The 18,067-nt window shown below is 50.9% G+C and overlaps 5 protein-coding genes across 5 annotated transcripts; 1 reads left to right on the top strand and 4 right to left on the bottom strand.

Annotated features, from left to right (window-relative positions):
• Positions 1 to 30: 30 nt before the first annotated feature.
• Positions 31 to 2,780, bottom strand: BO79DRAFT_164065 (GTP-binding protein YchF; the record flags this gene model as incomplete). Its single annotated transcript, XM_025679174.1, has 6 exons — positions 31 to 447; positions 551 to 691; positions 844 to 886; positions 1,126 to 1,672; positions 1,886 to 2,443; positions 2,706 to 2,780. 6 exons carry the CDS (start codon positions 2,778 to 2,780, stop codon positions 48 to 50), a joined length of 1,764 nt encoding a protein of 587 aa, XP_025544260.1. The 3' UTR covers positions 31 to 47.
• A 749-nt stretch (positions 2,781 to 3,529) lies between these two features.
• On the bottom strand, positions 3,530 to 7,760 carry hir1 (putative histone transcription regulator Hir1). Its single transcript, XM_025680429.1, has 5 exons — positions 7,384 to 7,760; positions 7,117 to 7,191; positions 6,794 to 7,015; positions 3,969 to 6,719; positions 3,530 to 3,917 (listed from the first exon to the last, which is right to left on the bottom strand). Exons 1-5 carry the CDS (start codon positions 7,418 to 7,420, stop codon positions 3,820 to 3,822), a joined length of 3,183 nt encoding a protein of 1,060 aa, XP_025544259.1. The 5' UTR covers positions 7,421 to 7,760; the 3' UTR covers positions 3,530 to 3,819.
• Positions 7,761 to 7,956: 196 nt separating this feature from the next.
• Positions 7,957 to 9,726, bottom strand: BO79DRAFT_284060 (SPFH domain-containing protein). The gene is made up of 2 exons (XM_025688209.1): positions 9,187 to 9,726; positions 7,957 to 9,084 (listed from the first exon to the last, which is right to left on the bottom strand). The coding sequence occupies exons 1-2, from the start codon at positions 9,675 to 9,677 to the stop codon at positions 8,265 to 8,267; spliced, it is 1,311 nt and encodes a 436-aa protein (XP_025544258.1). The 5' UTR covers positions 9,678 to 9,726; the 3' UTR covers positions 7,957 to 8,264.
• Positions 9,727 to 11,250: 1,524 nt separating this feature from the next.
• BO79DRAFT_23860 (La domain family) lies at positions 11,251 to 14,082 on the bottom strand. The gene is made up of 3 exons (XM_025684827.1): positions 11,601 to 14,082; positions 11,373 to 11,438; positions 11,251 to 11,320 (listed from the first exon to the last, which is right to left on the bottom strand). The coding sequence occupies exons 1-2, from the start codon at positions 13,821 to 13,823 to the stop codon at positions 11,430 to 11,432; spliced, it is 2,232 nt and encodes a 743-aa protein (XP_025544257.1). The 5' UTR covers positions 13,824 to 14,082; the 3' UTR covers positions 11,251 to 11,320; positions 11,373 to 11,429.
• A 751-nt stretch (positions 14,083 to 14,833) lies between these two features.
• On the top strand, positions 14,834 to 15,999 carry BO79DRAFT_213049 (uncharacterized protein; the record flags this gene model as incomplete). The annotated part of the gene is made up of 7 exons (XM_025683194.1): positions 14,834 to 15,044; positions 15,086 to 15,127; positions 15,215 to 15,218; positions 15,288 to 15,354; positions 15,506 to 15,539; positions 15,711 to 15,769; positions 15,811 to 15,999. 7 exons carry the CDS (start codon positions 14,834 to 14,836, stop codon positions 15,997 to 15,999), a joined length of 606 nt encoding a protein of 201 aa, XP_025544256.1.
• Between the last annotated feature and the right edge of the window lie 2,068 nt (positions 16,000 to 18,067).

The following is an 18,067-nucleotide window of genomic DNA, read 5'->3' as shown; positions in this document are numbered from 1 at the left end:
ACTCCCCAAACACCCCCCTCCCCAAATCCCCTTCGGGGAAATACCAATTAATCAAGATGATACCTCCACAACCCATCCCCAAGAAAATGCCCCTCATCAAGCACGACCCCCTTCCCGACCTTCTTAATCTCCTCCGTGCCCACCTTCAACACGCCCACCAGACAAACCGTCTCCTTCCCCTCGGCCTTAACAGCAACCACCTCCCCGGCCTTAATCTCCTTCTCCCCACTCTCCACATCCGGCAACCGTCCCCCAGCACTCGTCAACCCCGGCGCCATGAGCGCCGCACCCGACAAAACAAACCGAATAGCTCCCCGGTCGATCTGGATCGTGGGAAGCGCGTCCGGGTAGGCGTGGATGAGTTTCAGGTGTGGGATGGGTGGGCCGTCGAGCGGTTGGTAGAATAAGGGGGTGTTTTCGTGGGTGTAGAGGGTGGATCTTTCTGGTCTGTTTGTATTCCCCTTCCCTCCGGGAGGAGGGGGGAGGGGGGAGGGGTTAGTATATCTGTGGTTGGGTTTGTGTGTTGTGGAGGGAGGTATGGGGAGCGTACAGCTTCACGGCATCCAGTTGGGCCTTCTTCGGTAGGACTTCTTCAATGTAGGGTTCGAAGCCTGGGTATGTGTCTAGGAACCGTTGGCGGAGGCCGCGCTGCACGGAGGATTTGACTTTTGAGCGGTTGCTCGGGGGGATACTGGTACTCTTTGTTAGCTTTGCTTGTGATGGTGGTGGGGAGGAGGATTGTGGTGAGGATTGGTAGTGAGGGATTAGCTGGGAAGAGGGGTGTGGTGGGAATATTGGGTAGACTGGGTAGGTGGACGTATTCTGATAGCTGCATCTACTCACTCCTTTTTAAACATCTTGCTGGTGGTGTGGTGTATGTTGTGAACTCGGAGGCTATCGCAATCTTCACGCAGATCTGTTGCGGGGGATGTCACGTGGTCGGTGGGGTAGCTAGCTGCAGGTCTGCTATATGTACTACGTAGAGTATGAACTACAGAGTATGGCTATGAATTACGGTTTACTTGATCACTGCTTACTGGTTATGACTACTACAATGAAACATCAAGTTGAAGGAAATGATAATGGTATTGGCTATACAGTCTGTTTAACCAGATGCTGTTCAACCACGGGCAGCACCCGCCTTGATCAACAGAATATCACCATCCTCCACAACGTAATCCTTACCCTTGGTCATCACCTTACCAGCGGCCTTGACGGCACCTTCGTCGCCGTACTCACGCAGAGTCGCGTAGTTGTACACAACGGCCTGGATAAAGGTCTTCTCAAAGTCGGTGTGGATAACACCAGCAGCAGCCGGGGCCTTGATGCCCTTACGGATGGTCCACTGGCGCACCTCGTCCGTACCGGTGGTGAAGAAACTGGCCAGGTTCAGCACCTGACGCATGGTGGTAATCACCTTGGGCAGGGCCGACTTGGTGTTCAGGCTCTTGCACTCCTCCAGAGCAGCCTCATCGCTCTCGAAGCGGGTCAGACGCTCCTCGAACGAGACGGAGATGGGGATCAGGGAGTCACCCGGAGAGTTGGTCTTGATCCACTCGAACACCTTGGGCAGGTACTTGTTCTTCTGGCGGATGTAGTCCTTCTCACTCAGGTTGACCAGGTAGACAACCGGCTTGGCAGTGAGCAACATCAGGGGGTTGATGGTTTCAACCTAGACAAATCAGCATGTTGCGAAAACAGTGATGCAGATGATAAAATAAATGATAATCAAGTAAATCAGACGGGACGTAATCTCATGATGCCTCTACGTTGGAAAAAAAATTTGAGACATTCGACGAGCTGGGTTATTTCGAGTAAAACTCTTATTCATCATAAAAGGGGTGCAGGTGCAGTGCAGGATAGAAGAAAATGATAATAAACGTACCTCCTTGGGACCCCACTCGTTCTTGCGGACGTCCTTGCCGTCCTTGAGCCACTCGAGCACCTTGGCGACGGTGGCCTCCTCCTCACGCAGCTTCTTCATCTCCAGAGTCTGACCACCACGCTTGGTCTGCTTCTGAAGGTTCTCGAGAGCCTTCTCGACGAACTCGATATCCTTGATACGCAGCTCCTCGCTGATGATGGTCAGATCACGGATGGGGTCGACGTCACCCTCGACGTGGATAATCTCGGCATCATCGAAGCAACGAACGACCTGGAAGATAGCATCGACGGCACGGATGTGCGACAAGAAAGCGTTACCGAGACCGGCACCGGTGGAGGCACCACGGGTCAGACCGGCGATATCATAGACGGTCAAGTTGGCGGGAACCTGAGACTTGGGCTTGTAGTGCTCGCACAGCCAGTCGAAGCGGTCATCGGGGACAATGACACGAGCCTCTTCGGGGTCAATGGTAGCATAGGGGAAGTTGGCGGGGTTACCAAGAGACGACTTGGTAATGGCCTGGAAGAGCGTGGACTTGCCGACGTTGGCGAGACCAACCTAGAGAGGAGAGAATAAACATTATTATTTCCCTTCTTTGGCAATTACATTGTGTGTGGTGATTGCATGTTGAGAAGGAAGGAGAAGAGAAAGAAGAAAAAGTAAAAGGAAAAGGAAGATATTTATAGGGGGGAAAGGAAACAAGCGAGGGAGTCTGGAAAAAAAAACAAAAGGGTAAAAAAAAAAGACGAAAAGGGAGGAGGCTGGGAGGGGCAGAAAAAAAAAAAACACATAGTGTATGGTGGGGTCAATGCTCACATACGATACCACTCTTCAGGTTATTTCCTGGACGGCCCAGTAGGACCTTTTCTTGAACGACGGCCTTCTTGGGGGGCATTTTGGACTTGGATGCTTTCTTCTTCTTGCTCGAGTAGGAGCGGCGGGAAAGAAAGAGGAAGGGCGGGGACGGAGAAGAAAGAGGAGCAGCAGCAGCAGCAAGCGAGAGTCGCAAAGAGGGGAAGGTAGTAGCAGCAGCAGCAAAGGATGAAGCAGGACCAGCTGCGGAGCGATGAAAGCGGAGAGACGAAGAAAGGAAAAGAAAACGGGTGCCCGGAAGGGAAGACAGGATGGCGACGCCCACTTTGGCCGTGGGCAGAAGATTGATGGATAGAAGGATAGAAAAGGTAGGTATGGTAAAGTATATCTACAGTGGTCAAGGTGAGTGGCAGTTAGGATGACGGGCTGTAACTCTAGTGATTCAGTTCCTTCCTTGTATTCGGTGCTCTACACAGTAAGTAACTTTGGCATCCCATGACGACTTGACTGACACCGGTTCTTCGCTAATTTCATGTGTGCCTTTTTTTTCACTTTCACCGCCCACGTGAGAGCCCTGCCCTTGTATTGATGCCTCAGATCTGAGGCAGTATACAACTCAGAACTATATCTTCAGCTCATACCAATCCTCGTTACTTCTGAAATTCAGTAAATATCGCGAATACCGTATATTTAAATGCGCCATACAGTACTGCTCTTTCTGCTTGACCGTAAGTTTGGTCATAGAAGAATGACTCTTATGGTCAGTGACAGTAGCAGAAGGTCCCCTATTATATATCCCTCCAGTCCAACATGATCAAGTGCATGAAGAGTGCTGAAATAAATGGTATTCGCATCGCACCCATCTCCAGTAAACAAGCATCAATGCTATCAATGAAGAAAAACAGGAGACACCATCAACCACACAGGCATCACCAACATAATATGATATAATACAGAAACAATACACAGTGTGCAAAGCAGCAGCGCAAGTATGACATGAATGCCCTCCATATCCCAACCCATAAACCCAGTCATTCCAGACTAGTATAAAATAATCAATACCCAGTTAAACGCCAGCATAACGCCAAGCAAGCAATCAAGCACGATACCCCACCCCCAACTTAGGTTTCCATGGCATCTCCAGCCTCAGACTCGTTGTCCACAACTCCCAGCAGCTTCGCATAAGGCACCGTCACACGTTGCAGATCACGATGTTTGCCTAGATCATGTTAGCTACAGGAAAATGACAAAATAGAGCAAAGCAACATACCAAGAGCAAGGATCACCTCCTTCAATAACACCTCCCGTGGCCAGCCACAGAGGGTCTCGGAGCTTTCGCGCCAATTCCGGTCGTCCTGCTCGTTGTCCTGTAACCGCCGGACCGCGTCTGCATCCTCCTCTTCAAAAAGCCCACCAATCAATCCCTTCAGCAGCTCTTCGACCTTCATCTTCAGCCCCTCTGCCCCGATCCGCTTAGCGTACATCGACAGATACAGTCGGAACTCTTCCTTGGCGCCTAGAGACAACGCGGCAGCAAGGCGATTCTCGAGGTGAGCGATAGAAACGCTGGACTCGAAGCTCTCATATCCCTCCCGCGACAGCAGTACCTTGATCAGTCGCTGAAGGAAGTAGGCACGTCCACGCAGCAGCGTCTCATTCGTGGTGTTGCGCTCCAGGAAGGGAACAATTCCTGCCGACACAGCTGCCTTGGCGTCTTTGTCCTGCGAGTCTGTCGACTGGAGATTGCCCACAGGGGCTTCCGTGGTGTTCCAGTACTGACTGCCAACTGCCCACCAAGATTCCGAGATCCGCTGCCAGGTGTACATGGACGGTGAATAGGAGTATCCCTCACCATTCGACAAGGCAACCACCACACGACCTTCGGAGTTGATTCGGGCGTTTGTGATCGCGGGCGCAGCGCTTGGGTGTGCGCCCAATGTGTGAACGGCAGCATCAAGCACTGGCTGCAATGAAATAGGCGGATGTGGAGAGGAAAGATGTTTCACATTCCAGACATAGCACATGCCCACAGCTGAGATACAGAGAATCCAAGGACCATTGCACTCCAGGATCACTGGCTGTGCCTCAAGTACCAAGGCACTGACCAGCCGACGCCCAGCTGGCGTCCAGATGTACACCGATCCGTCTTCGCAAGCTGCAGCCCACATGCTCAAATTACCTGTTACCAGAAGAACAGTGCGCGGGAGGAAGTCCTGCCACAGGGGCTGCTCGCCACGGAAAAGCGTGAGCCGCACCGGTTCTCGATCAATCGCACGCCCCGTCAAGCTGGCCGGAGATGGATTGCGTGCTTCGAAAACCACGTCAACCCGCGACTTATTGGTTTCCCCCGGCGCATTGGGCTCTGTCGGTTTCCCAGTCGGATCGATGGCTCGTACGATCTGACTGCGGACCTTCGGTACCGCCAACCGAAGCTGACTGATTGCCATGCAAGGATTCATAACAGCTGGTCGAATGAACTCTGGCGTTTGTTGCTGACCAGTGGGAGCGGGCTGCGTTTGAGCAGGAAGTAGACCGTCGGGCGTGCTTGCCAGAATCGGGGTGGCTCCGTTTTGGCTGGCCAGTGCTACGCGCTTCTCAACCTGCCCATCGTCATCCCCTTCTAACTGAGCGAGTTTGCGCTTGTTTCCGAAAAGCAGGGCTGCCAGACCACCCTTGGGTAGCCCATCGAAAGGCTTGGAGAGGTCCATAATCGATTGCGGTGTGTCGGCCTTGACTTGGCTACTGACCGACGCCATGAGTCGGGCTTGTGGAAGAGAGGATTCAGCCGCTCCAGCACCCGATACCAGAAGGGGGGCGATTCGCTTCTTTCCATCCTTCGTATACGTTGGACGCTGCTTCAGCCTTTCCAGCTTTGCCTGGTATGGGTCGGGCTTCTCCGGCTCCTGTGCTGCGGGCGTGCCTGCGGTTCCGTTCGGCTGAGACTTTTGTGTATCCGGCGTAGGGGACGCTGCTCGAGCTGGCGTGACACCATTCGATGCTCCTGAGCCAGGCTTTCCATTGGCCGTGCTGTCTGCAGCCGCATGGTCGTCACCCATCAAAGCACCCATGCGACCTTCGACTCCCTTGATCTCTCCAGCTTTACTCTTCTCCTCAAGAAGCAATCCGTCCGTGGTCTCGGTGATGCCGGCGCCTTTTCGATTCGTGCCAAACTTGGTAAGCGATCTTTCATTCTCCTCCATCTCCATTGCATAGCCTAGATCCCCATCTTCGAACCGCACTGCAAGAATTGTGCCGTCGAGGGCAGTTGCATAAAGGCATTTGCCATCCGGACTCCATGCCAGGTCGGAAATAGACTTGGCAGCCAGCTCTTGGGCCACCACGATAGGCCTCGGGTTACTGGTGATCCAGATGCTGAGTGACTTATCACCGCCCGCGCAAGCAATAACCGTGACGGAGTTGTGCACCACCTGGCCTTGGCTATCCACTGCCATTTTGGTGATCGGTTGGGGCGAGTACAACCGCGGAGAGAAAGCGCAGACCTCGACCGGTGCTTCATGCCCAATAAGATTGATGTCGCCATCCCACGAGCCCCGGTTGATGATCGCAACCGAGCTGACGGGGCCGTTTACCGCATTAGCCGCTGCGATGTGCATGCCATCTGGCGACCAGGAACACCGGCGGAAGTAGGCCGTCAAAGGGGAATTCGAAAACGGCGCGGAGATAGTCTGCTCAAGGACGAAGTTGTTCATTTGGTCATGAGCGCTGGAATTCGGCGCAGGAGATGTAAAGCGGAAGATCCGAACAGTGCGATCGTCGCTGGCCGTAGCAAAGTACTTATTCGCCGGATCAAATGTGATGCCCTTGACGTGACTCTGGTGAATAGAAAGGGTCTTGAGCTTCTCAAACGTAGTCCCCGACCACACGACAACCTTCGAATCCAGCCCAACCGAAACCAATATCGAAGAATCGTACGACCATCCCAGATCCTGAACATCATTATCATGACCGATCAATCTCCGAATCGTGCGCCAGTTCTCCACAGGAGGTGCCTCGTTCGACCCTAAACACGCAAAAACATCAGTCAACACCACCCCAAACCGTATCCACAACCAACAAGCCACTCGCATCACCTACCGAACGTCGACGCATGAGACGGCGGATTCGCATCCAATGTATAAATGCACACAATCTTATCATCCGCCCCCGAGGCAAGGTATTTCCCATTTGGCGAGAACCGCACCGTATGTATCGTTCCAGAGTGATTGCTCATCGACGCCAGCTGTTTCGGCTTACTGGCTTGTTCCGGGTCGTCGGTGTTGCAGATCGCCTCTGTCGACCATATCCGAACGTATCCATCTGTACCGTACATACAACTTTTGTCAATGAATGAATCCATAGCTTTCGAACCCGCAAACAATAGTAGGTAAAGGGGATGTGTAGTATGATCCGGAACTGACCTCCAGCAGCTGTCACCAAGCGACTCCCATCGGGGGATACATCACAACTATAGACTTCGAAATCCTTCCGTTCGCCTGTATAACAAGATAGAAAGGGAAGAGCGTTAGCGGATGGTTGAATTCTTGATTGTGAAAGTTAAGAAACAAGAGAAAGGGTTGCGTCAATGCCAGGACAATAACAAATAGGATACAATATCCTCGACAACACATCCATTCATCTGGCAGGGACCCAAAAGGGAGGAGAGAGAGGAAGGAAGAAAACATTACCCCCATGTGTCAGCCAAACGGGCTTAATGATATGCATGGCGGAGACACCGTCGATGCCCTGTGTTATAGATGATTCCTCCTCTTTCTATCCCTTTTGATGTCTGTGTGTGTCCGAGATCGGTGGGTTCGCTGGCGAAGTAGGTGTGGTATGTGCGTGCCTGATAATAGTGTAGTGTAGCGTAGTTGCAGGTGCTGATTCGAGGATTAACTTATTTGTACCATCGCAAAGAAGAAGCTTTGTCCTTCCTAGCTCATCGGGTAACGGGGCCCGTCCGATCGCGAGTGAATTAGTGAGACGCAGGAGAAGAGCTCGTGGGGAAGGCAGACGAGAAAAGGGATCGGGAGGGATTCAGCGCAAGGAAAACGGGCGATGAGAGGGCGCGCCTTGGTTTCAATGAATGAAAGTCGCGATCCCCAGGATGGGCGGCGCGGGAGGCGGTGGCCCGAGCTTCTGCCGCCGATCCCAGGGCTCTAAAGTTAAGGGTTAAAGTAGATGAAGAAAGTTGTTGACGGAAATTACCGTCGATAATCTCTACGCTGTCTACGATGGAGAATAGGGAAGGTCCCTTGAATCCACTTTTGTCTACTGTACATGATCCAGACAAAGACTGACACCCGTTTCGCCAACTGCTAGAAGTGATGCACGCGCTCAACACCCGGTAGTCGTAGCTCTCATTTGAGTAGAACTCCGGAAGCATCATGCATCAGTACCTGGCGGGGCACATAGGGCAATAGAGATACAAAATGGGTAGGATAATGGGCAATTCATCCAGAAGTTTCGTAATCGGCGATTATAATGAGGCAACCGCAAAGGGAGAATGGTCAATCATAGTCAAACAACAAGGCTAAGAAAAGCTAGAAGAACATGGATGCCGCTTTGTTCATTGGTGTTTCTGTTGGCTAACCTGGTCGAATCCTTCTAGAACATCCTGAACGGCATCAGGAGTCTTGTGTTCCTTCTCCGCGTCGACGTTGTCGTACTCTGGTGTCTGCTCCGACTTGGTGCTGGTGGAAGAGGTCTCCTTCTGGACCGGCTCCTGGACTCCCAAGGACTTCGCTGCGATGGTCTTGGCCTGGCTCTCATTGATCTTGCCGTACACAGCCATGGCATTGGCAATCATGCCACCCATGTCGCCAACGTTACCGGGAACAACCACGGCAGTACCCTCCTTGGCAAGGTTGGAGAAGGCATCAACGTACTTCTCAGCAACGCTGAGGCTGACAGCGCCGTAAGCATTGTCCTTACCAGCCTCAATCGCCTGAGCGACAGCGTCAATACCTCTGGCGGTCGCCTGGGCCTTCAGCAGGATGGCCTCGGCCTCACCCGCAGCACGGTTGATCTGTTCGGTCCGCATAGCCTCGGAAGCCAGGATGACGGACTGCTTCCGACCTTCAGCAATGTTGATTGCGCTCTGTCGCTGACCTTCGGACTCGAGAATCTCGGCGCGCTTCGATCGCTCTGCCGTAACCTGGCGGTGCATGGCCGCAACAACACCCTCCGGGGCGTGAATATCCCTGATCTCGTACCGCAGACACACAACACCCCAATCGCGCGCAGCCTCGTTGATGGCCTGTGTGATGTTGGTATTTAACGTAGCGCGCTCCTTCAAGACGTGATCCAGGGTAAGCTGTCCGATTTCCGAACGCATGGTCGTCTGCGCAAGCTGAGAAATGGCATACTCGGCATCCTCCACTCCGTAACTGAAGCCCGAAGAGTCGCATGGTCAGTTTTTATCCAACACTTGAAAGAGGATGGCCCTCTTCAGGAATATATGCACAACAACCCTGCCGCATCGTACTCACCTGGCTTTATACGCGTCAAAGACCCTCGTGTACAACACACCATCCAATTCCAAGGTGACATTGTCGGCCGTGATGGCATTCTGACTGGGTATCTCGATAGCCGACTCCTTCAAACTCTTAACATAGGCAATCCGGTCCAAGAATGGGATCAAGATCGCGAGACCGGGTTCTAGAATCCGATGGAACTTGCCCATCCGCTCGACGATCCATGCTGTCTGTTGGGGGACGAAGCGAACAACGGTGTTGACAGGAAGGGAAGTGCGATTGGAGAAGTAGGTAGGTGGTGCGCTGGATGAGGATCCAGATCCTAGGGGCAGAAATGAGGTTTCTGGGGCAAGTCTCCGAGGGGTGCTTGAAGCATTTCTCCGTCGAATGCGGTTGAGAGGGTATGTAGTCGGGAGAGCAGCGCCGGCAATGCGAGGGCTGGAGAGAAGGGATCGGTTATTTGAGGGCCGAATCAGCCTCATTGTCTGTCGAGAGGCCACATCCATTGTGGTAGACAGGAATCTGGGAGGGGGTAGAGAAGGATTAAACTGGCCTGATCGGAGACACTGGAGAAGCCCGGAGTGAAGCTCAAGCCGCTCGGGTGAAGCTGGCTGGCCGCTCCGGTTTTAGCCTCAGGCATTATTGCTGAATCAGCGACTTCAGGATGCGGACCCTGCAGCTCTACTCCATACTCCAGGAATAACTATCTACTGCCTAATTTATATTTAGAATGATTGCATTCACGTGTCTCATGCGGATTTAAGGTAGATGATAGTATAACTATATATATTAGAACTGCGTTCCGTAAGTTCACAAATTAGAACAAGACTCCTGAGCTATAATGCATTTGATCTTGTTTTTCTTTACCTCGGGCTACTCGTCACATCCCCAACCCAACTAATAGATTACCCATAATGTGATGTGCAAAACTCTCGTCAGATAAAGCCACCGGTATGAAAAAGCAAGGAAAGATGGAATGTCAGCAGGGCATCACCATCAAGGCGTCACCATCAAACCCAGGGTAACCAGGCCAAGTCAGCAGATACGCCTATATCAAGTCCTCATAGCAGTGCGAGCAAAACGTTCGTGTAGCTTGCCGAGCATCTTCCCCACCGTCTGGGGAAGGACCGTTCGGTTGATTTTGAGTGAAAAAGGTTGGAAATGAAGAAGAGAAAGGAGCTGTTTATCCTTTTTGGGTTTTCTGGTTTCATTCGTACTAAACATCGACACAAGAAGGGTAAACAATACCACGGTATTAAAAAGCAAATAACCCGGATGAACATTCTATGGTCGTGGAAAGAATTTCAGCCCGGCGTACCTCAAAGCAAGCATCAAGAGCAGATAAACACTGCCCAGTAAAACATGCCCGGACTCCAGAAATTTTCGAAACCTCCCATGACTGAAATAGGAAAATGCGAAGGAAACAAAGAAGATATGCCGAGACTTCCCATGTGCATGAAAGTTCCACTTCAATGGACACATGGCGGCGAAGAAAGAAGAAGATAAATGCAAGTCATGAGCAGAAAAAAAAAGCGACAATAGTAACATAGATGGTAGAGGAGACAGGGTGAGCGGAAATAGAAGAGTAATAGAACGAAAACAAACGACATAATTACTTTTCCAGCTCGGCTCTCAGGCTATCATCCCAGGTACGGTCTTTTGGTGCCCTTGGGTTCGGACAGGGACTTCACCATAGCGAACAGGGTCTGAGACAGCCTAAGCGTAGCTTGGGTATCAAGAGGATCGCTTTCGCTCAGTTCTTTGAAAACCGATAAGCTTTCCCAAACCCCCGTCGCTCGTCGAAAGTTGCCGCAAAAGGTGAAGACTGAAGAAGCCGCCGCTGACGTTTCGTGCAAAGAAATCATCAAACGCTAGACTCTTAAATTCATTGTACATTTGTGCATTGAAATTTTGGACCAAGAAACGTGACCAGATTTGGTACAGAACATCCATTCCACGGTCACCGTCTTGGGTTGCCGTTTCGAAAATCGCTTATTGAGTGCTCGTAATCGAAGCGTGTAGAAGTCGTCGAAAGTAAGGAAAGAGACAGATTAGTGAGATGTTCTTCTCGACCCGGATAATCTTGAGCTTTCGCAATCTGACATATGAGCAGCATATTGGTTCAGGCCTCGCATATTTCATGATTAGACTGCCGAGGAGTCAGTGAGGTTAACCGAAGATATCATTCCAGTCTTGCACACCTGAAAGAACAATTGTTGAGGTCCGGGGAACGAAGAAGAATTCAACAATGCACCAATTTATTCAGCCTGCTGTTCAAAGACGTTAACAGATGCCTCGTACAGATTTGAAACAGTATTGAAGGATGGCAACTGCCGGATGCGTTGTGCGAAAGTAGGCACAAACAGCACGGCCGTAGTCCATCAAAAGTAGCAAGGGGATAGAGTCGACCATCACCGGGGATTTCGTACATTTGTGATTTCAGTCTGGCCATTCTGGGTGCCGGCAGGAGAAAACTCCGGAGCAGTAGACGATAGCGACGTCTTGGCACCGTTGAATTCAGCGGTACCGTTGGGGACTTGTCCATTGACAGCCCCATCAACGTAGACATCTTCAGGCTTCACAGAACTGCTAGGAGAAGGGCCATCATTCTGGGCAGAAGGATCACGCTGGTCCATAGGGAGAACCCATTGCTCCCACTTGTCTCTCGGCCGCAGACGGTCCAGCCCATCTTCAGCTTGAACATACTCGACGCTCCTCAGCTGGCGAGCAACATGGCGCAAAAGCTCGAAGTCATCGGTCAAGCTCTTGACGCGCTTGAAGTTGGCAATGAAAGCCAGCCCAACGTAACCCTGGGAGTCCATGTGTTTGCGGAGGAAGAGATCCTTGCACAAGTTATCCACGGAGAAGTAGTACTCGACCTGCATCGAGATCATGCCAATCTGGGAGTAAGGGTCGTAGTACTGGCCGGCATAGGGGTATGCGGTCATCGGCCCAGCATGCATGGGCTGGTAGCCGTACATTGTGTTGATATCACCAGGGTAGGGGTAGACGCCGTACATGGCAGTGGAGTTCGGCAGGGAAGGCGACCTGATGTTCATTCTGTGGCCTCCGGAACCATTTACCTGGCCATGTTGTTGCGACCTCTGGCGATCGTTGAAGCCAAACTTGGGGTGCATGAAGTTGTGGTGCGACATGTGGTTGTTGGGGAAGTGGGCGTTCTGGGCACCATTGAAGCCAGCATGGCCTCCACGGCCTCCCCGATGTCCGCCACGTCCTCTCTCGGGACGCGACTCACGAGGGAAGTCCTTCTCTTTGCGCTCGCGGTCGGCGTGGAAGCTAGCAAAATCTGCCGACTTGGGGCCATTCTCGAAGCGACGGTCCTGGCGAGGACCGGCCTGGGCATCCACGGAAAGCTGAGGGTTACGAGACTCACCACCCTTGTGGCCTGCATCATGGCCCTTGGCGAACTGCTTGGCATGGTGGCGGGGGAAAGTGTCTGCCCCGTTAGCGTTTCTTCCGGCCGGTGCTCCATTTGCGTTCTCTCCCTTGGGTCCGCGGTTGCGGTCCGCTGCCTGGTGTTTACGCGCATCTGGCAGTCCAGCATCGGCGCTGTTGGAGCGTCTTGACTGGGCGGGAAGCGAGTTGGCGCGACCGGAGTTCTGCTCGTTTCTTCCTCTGTCAGCAGAGGTAGCCTGCTTTGCCGTAGAGCCCTGTGCAGCCTGGCCGGAAGCCTTATCAGCACCGGCTCCAGCGCCATGCGTTCCATTGCGGGAGTTTTCGCGTCCACCACGAGCAGCCCTTCCGCCTCTACGAGCAGAGGGGAGAGGGGTGTTGAACACAGCGGTGGGAACGTAAGGAACGGGCATCCACTTCTCCTTGCCGTGAGGGCGGATGACAGGGCTCTTCTCAGTCTTCTCCTGAGCCTTCTTCTTCTCTTCACCCTGAGCAACCTGGGGTGTAGGCCAGAGGCTCTCGTCTCCAACAGGAGGGATGCTAGCGCCATCATCACGTCCCTTACTTCCGTCAGCCTTCTTCCGGTCTTTGGCGCCCTCCGAAGGAACGTCAGATCCCTTCTTCTTGGAGGCCGGTTTCGACTCGGCTTGATGATCACCAGACACTGAGGAAGCGGCGGACGCAGTCTTTGAGGTGCCCTTGGAGGCAGGCTTCAATGCGGCAACGGCCTTGGCCTTGGCCTCCTGCGCCTCTTTCCGCTGCTGCCAGATGTTCACGGAAGGGAGCGGGGCAGCCTTCAGCTCCTTAGCAGGAACAGCCTTTTCCTTCTCAGCGTTCTTGTCCTTCGTGCTGTCTGCCCCAGTATTCGTCTTCTCGGTACCCGAGGCTTGGGACTTGTTGTCCCAGGTAGATTCCGAAGTACCGTTGGGGGTATCTGTTCCGTCTTCATCCTTGGGGACAGATGACGTGGAAGAGTTGCCATCACTTGATGCTTCAGAAGCGTTGGCCTTGGTAGCTGTAGATTCGACTTCCTTCTCGATAGTGTGGGTCACCTCGGTTTCCTGGGCTGTTTCGGCCTTGGAAGGCACGGCATCTGCATTCGTCTGCGAGCTAGAGTCCATACTCTGCTCCTCCGGCTTCGAACCCGCTTGGGTCTGTTCTTCCGGTGATGTCTTTGCGGGGGACTGCGCGGGAGCAATGCCCTTTGCTGCTTGAGCGTAAGAAAATGAAGCGGCCATTTTCGATACGTGAGAAATAAACGCGGTCTATGAAGCCCGTTCTAGTGAAGAAAAGAGGATAGCGAAGAAGTCAGTTCTGCCAGAGAACAGATACCTCCGCAATGAGCTGTCAACCGAGGTTTGGTTGGAATAACTCCAACAACGATGGCAATTAAGAAAGTCGCTGCCCTTGAGCAACCCCACCAAACGCAACTTCCAGTCACTGATTATTGAACCTATTCGGTAGCGGACGGCTGAACTGGCGTTTGTCCAATCGGTCAAAGACGCGGTCGATAATACGAAGTGTAGCGTAACAACCGATGTAGTCGGAAGATCCCTTAACTAATGTTGAAACCTAGCACACAAATCGCATCCAATATGCTCTCGCACGGCACAATTTGTGTCCAGATCCGCTAAACGGCGAACGAGGAAGGGCCAACAGGAGTCGATGTAGAAATCGTGAGACGAGATCGCTTCGGTAGGAAGGTGTCCAAAGGAGGTTTCTAACCGATTCGTTCGACGTGCTTGTTGTAAGACTGGCTACAATAAGCACTCGCGGTGTGCGGTTATGATATTCGGGCCGTCGGAGAATCCAACTGCGCTGCCTCTTGGCTTGATGTCGTATCGACGATCACGTAAAGAATCGATATACGCTGGTGTTTGCAAGAGAACTCGTTAACCTTGCACCTTCGAAAGCGTTAAAGCGTAAACGAGGCGCGACTTGCACGTGGCAACAACCGCTACAGAACTTGGTGGGTTTGAAGATTTGCCAGGTACGGAAGGGCAAGAGGGAAAAAAAAATGTAAGGAGCTGCGACGGAAAAAAGTTCGAGGCAGGACCCGTGCGGAGAAAACAAAAAATAGACTGAGCAAGAAGAAAGTGATCAACGATCAAATTAACTTGTCAATGAGGAGGGAAATGGGCAGGAAAAAGAAAAGTAAGGTAGACGGTGGTCCCGCTGAATACAAGGATACCTCTGTCTGTGTGTGAAGGAGGATCTCGGAGAACGGAAAAAAAGGCGCACTGCAGAAATGGAGCACCACCTCACTATAGCAACACGGGTCACGGGTAACCGACGGAGGGAACCACAGGGAGGGACAGAATCCCAAAATGTTGGAACAGTGAAGAGGGGAGGGGAGGGGGGAATAGAGAAGAGGGGGTTAAAGGGGAGAAGCAAGAAGGAAGAGAGAAGAGAGAGAGAGAGAGAGAGAGAGAGAGAGAGGAAGGGTAGAGACTGTGTGTGTAAGAGAACGAAAAATAATAATGGAATAAATCACTTACAGGCCGGAGGGACGTGGAAAAGCCGAAGAAGGCAGGCAAGAAAAGTAAGTACTAGTCAGAATTGTGGAATCCGCCAACAGAGGGTTAATAAAAAAAAAATTGCACAGGAGGTTTCTACTTTCAAGGTACAGTAAAGTAATCGAGTTTTCCGCATGTAATAACACTATTGTCTTGCTAAATAATACGGGTATCAATGGTACCTAGTTTGTACCATGATTCCTACAGTTCCGAACAGCAGGACGGGCTCTGCTCAACCAAGGGCAGAAAAGAGGTAAGGGCGTAGGAATTAAGTCTAAAAAATCACAGAAAAAAAGTGGTGAAAATTGTTATTCCTGCCATATACCCACATCGTCGTCTCAGGTTGTGGTTCGTGGACTCCAGGGTTTCTGTGGGTATGAACCGGCCTTTCACTTGTGCTGGAGGTAAATATTCCGGGTAAAGATCTGGAAGTTGTATGTAAGTACCAGCAGATGAGTTTGGATTGCTAATGGATTCTGCTGGATTTTGATGGGTGTTCTCATTAAACTCTTGAGATCGGAATTACGGCCATTGCAAATAAAGAAGAGGTGGAAATATTCAACATAGTATTTTCAAATCGAGTATTTGTACTGCTATCGGTATCCCTAGATATGAGTCCGCCCATAACTATCATGCGGGCCGTATTATTACCAACAACCAGTGTGGTGGTAAGAGTAGTATAACACACGCATTTCTGCCTCCGAACCAGTCTGTCTTAAAAGTCAAGGCTTATGAAATTGAAGGTCGGGAGAATGCGTGGGTGGCAGCTTACCTCCCCCAGCCAGTCATCCCACTCTTTGACTCCCAGCAAGTCAGTCAGTCAGTCCTTTCCAGCAACCCCTCACTTCCCCTCTATGCCCAAGCCCAAAAAAAACCCTTTGACTGGCGACTGTCCTAATTCGGATGTCCCAGCGGCACTAACCGTAATGGTCTCCGGTTTCAATTCGGCTCTCATAATACCCCATTTTCTCTATTACCAAATGTCATCCCAACCCTGAAGGAGGAAGTAGTTAACTCGTGATGCTTGACAGCTGGAAGTCTAATTAACATAACCAGGTCTTGTGAAGGCGGCAAATACCCTCCGTGGTTGTGGGTAAAGTGACACGACCACAATTCTAGTACCTCGCAGACTCCCCTCGTCTCCGATGCTAACCACTTTGGCTTAAGGTCTCATTTACCGAAAATGCAATGGACTGCAGGTGCGCACGACTTTGAACCGCGAACACACTCATGGCGGGGCTCGGAGGGGTTCTGTGATCCATGCATGGATGGGGCTGATGCCATCATCTGGTAGGCCTTTTTTTTCAGTGGCCCTGTCAGGGTTTACGGGCCACTCAATTTTGTCGACTTGATCCAACCGCGTTGAGAGGAATATAGAGGAGGAGCGAATAATAACACCCAGGAAACAAAACGGCACTCACAGTGGTTTAGGCAAGGTTTCAATTTGAACTATGCCCACTTCGCGTTTGGGCCACCTCGGGGCTACATAGGACGTGGGATGTCTTGGTCCTACAGAGCACAATATCTATAATCAAAATGCATAACAAGTGAGCATCCTGCTGCCTTCCTAATGCACTTGATAGATAAGGGCGTCGAATTTGGAAATTTCGATAAGGCGACTTATCGGTGCTAGAGTGCTAGAAATAGTCAGGTGACCTATCATCTACGTGCCTGATCCTGCATTGACTCCTTCGCATCTAAAAACCCAATAACGATGCGATCATCGTTTGTCGCTACAGTCTATGTTCCGATTCATTTCGTTGCTAGAATGTGTAGGATGGCTAGTTCACTCGCACTTCGAGCTCACGAGCAAGTAAAATATTCTTTTCCACACCGCCAGCAGCTCCTATCCCCTCATCGATGATGACCTCGCTCATAAATTCAATACATCAAATAAAAACCTGACTTCATATCAAGTGATAACTCCCGAAAAACGGAATGTGAAAATATTGCCATGATCCTTCTTGATTCTGGAGTATGTCATTCCCCACATAGGCCCCAAAAGTAACAGTCAATCTTCAAGGGCCATGTTTGATAGTATGCAATTCACTGCACTGCTATAGTCATGCGACTACTTCTCGAAGGCATACTAAACCTAATAATCCCAGCCAAGTGCGACCATAATAACCATACAGTTCACTAACACCAAGCTCCAGCGAGCCACACTTCCAAGTTCCAACCTGATCTACTTGTCAGTGCCCAGACCCACCAGTCTAGACCACAAAAGTAAGCAAAGAGAGCACTGAATCATGTCAGCTAAATCATACTACTAAATAAATCCATTGCAAAACAGGCATGTAAATCAATGACATTCTTGAGAAGACTCGGGCATCTAAGTAAGGTTATATCCCATGTCAACCCGTGTCAAACCAAGAACGTGCTCGCTATGCCAAGAATTAAATACCAGAGGACTAGTACTATCAATAGACACACGCATATGTGTCATGGAGCTATGAATGTTAGGATTCATAAAAGGGTTATGATCTTCCCACACTGCCTTCTAGATTCTCATATACATTCAAGCTTGACAATTCATTTGGATAGTATAGTACACTCAAAAGGGTATAAATCGACATACTAACTTATTCTAGTCAGTTTTGACCAAGTAAATAGACAACCGCAAATCTCCGAGTTTCCTTCCTTCCATACCGTATCAACATCAAACACCACTCTAACCTAATCGAGTCAAGTGTACTTAAACTTCAATACAAATGCGAAGTTAGTTAGATCATGCAGCCGGTGAAGGAATGAATCGACAACACCAATTTTTTCTCCCAGGCAGTAGTACAGTAGTAAGAAGGACCCTCGAAGTTAATCAATCTTATTAACAACCCCTAAGACAATCAATCAATCATTTACTGAATTTTCTTCTCCCGATATACCTACCCAGTAGTCACATATCTAGCTGGAAAGCAATACTAAGTACTCTGGGGACAATCCATCTATAATAAATCCCATTAATAGGC

The sequence above is a fragment of the Aspergillus costaricaensis genome (genome assembly GCF_003184835.1).
Source record: "Aspergillus costaricaensis CBS 115574 unplaced genomic scaffold BO79scaffold_2, whole genome shotgun sequence".
Taxonomy (NCBI): domain Eukaryota; kingdom Fungi; phylum Ascomycota; class Eurotiomycetes; order Eurotiales; family Aspergillaceae; genus Aspergillus; species Aspergillus costaricensis.
Note: the sequence above shows the minus strand (reverse complement) of the source record. Positions and strands in the feature narration are given on the sequence as shown.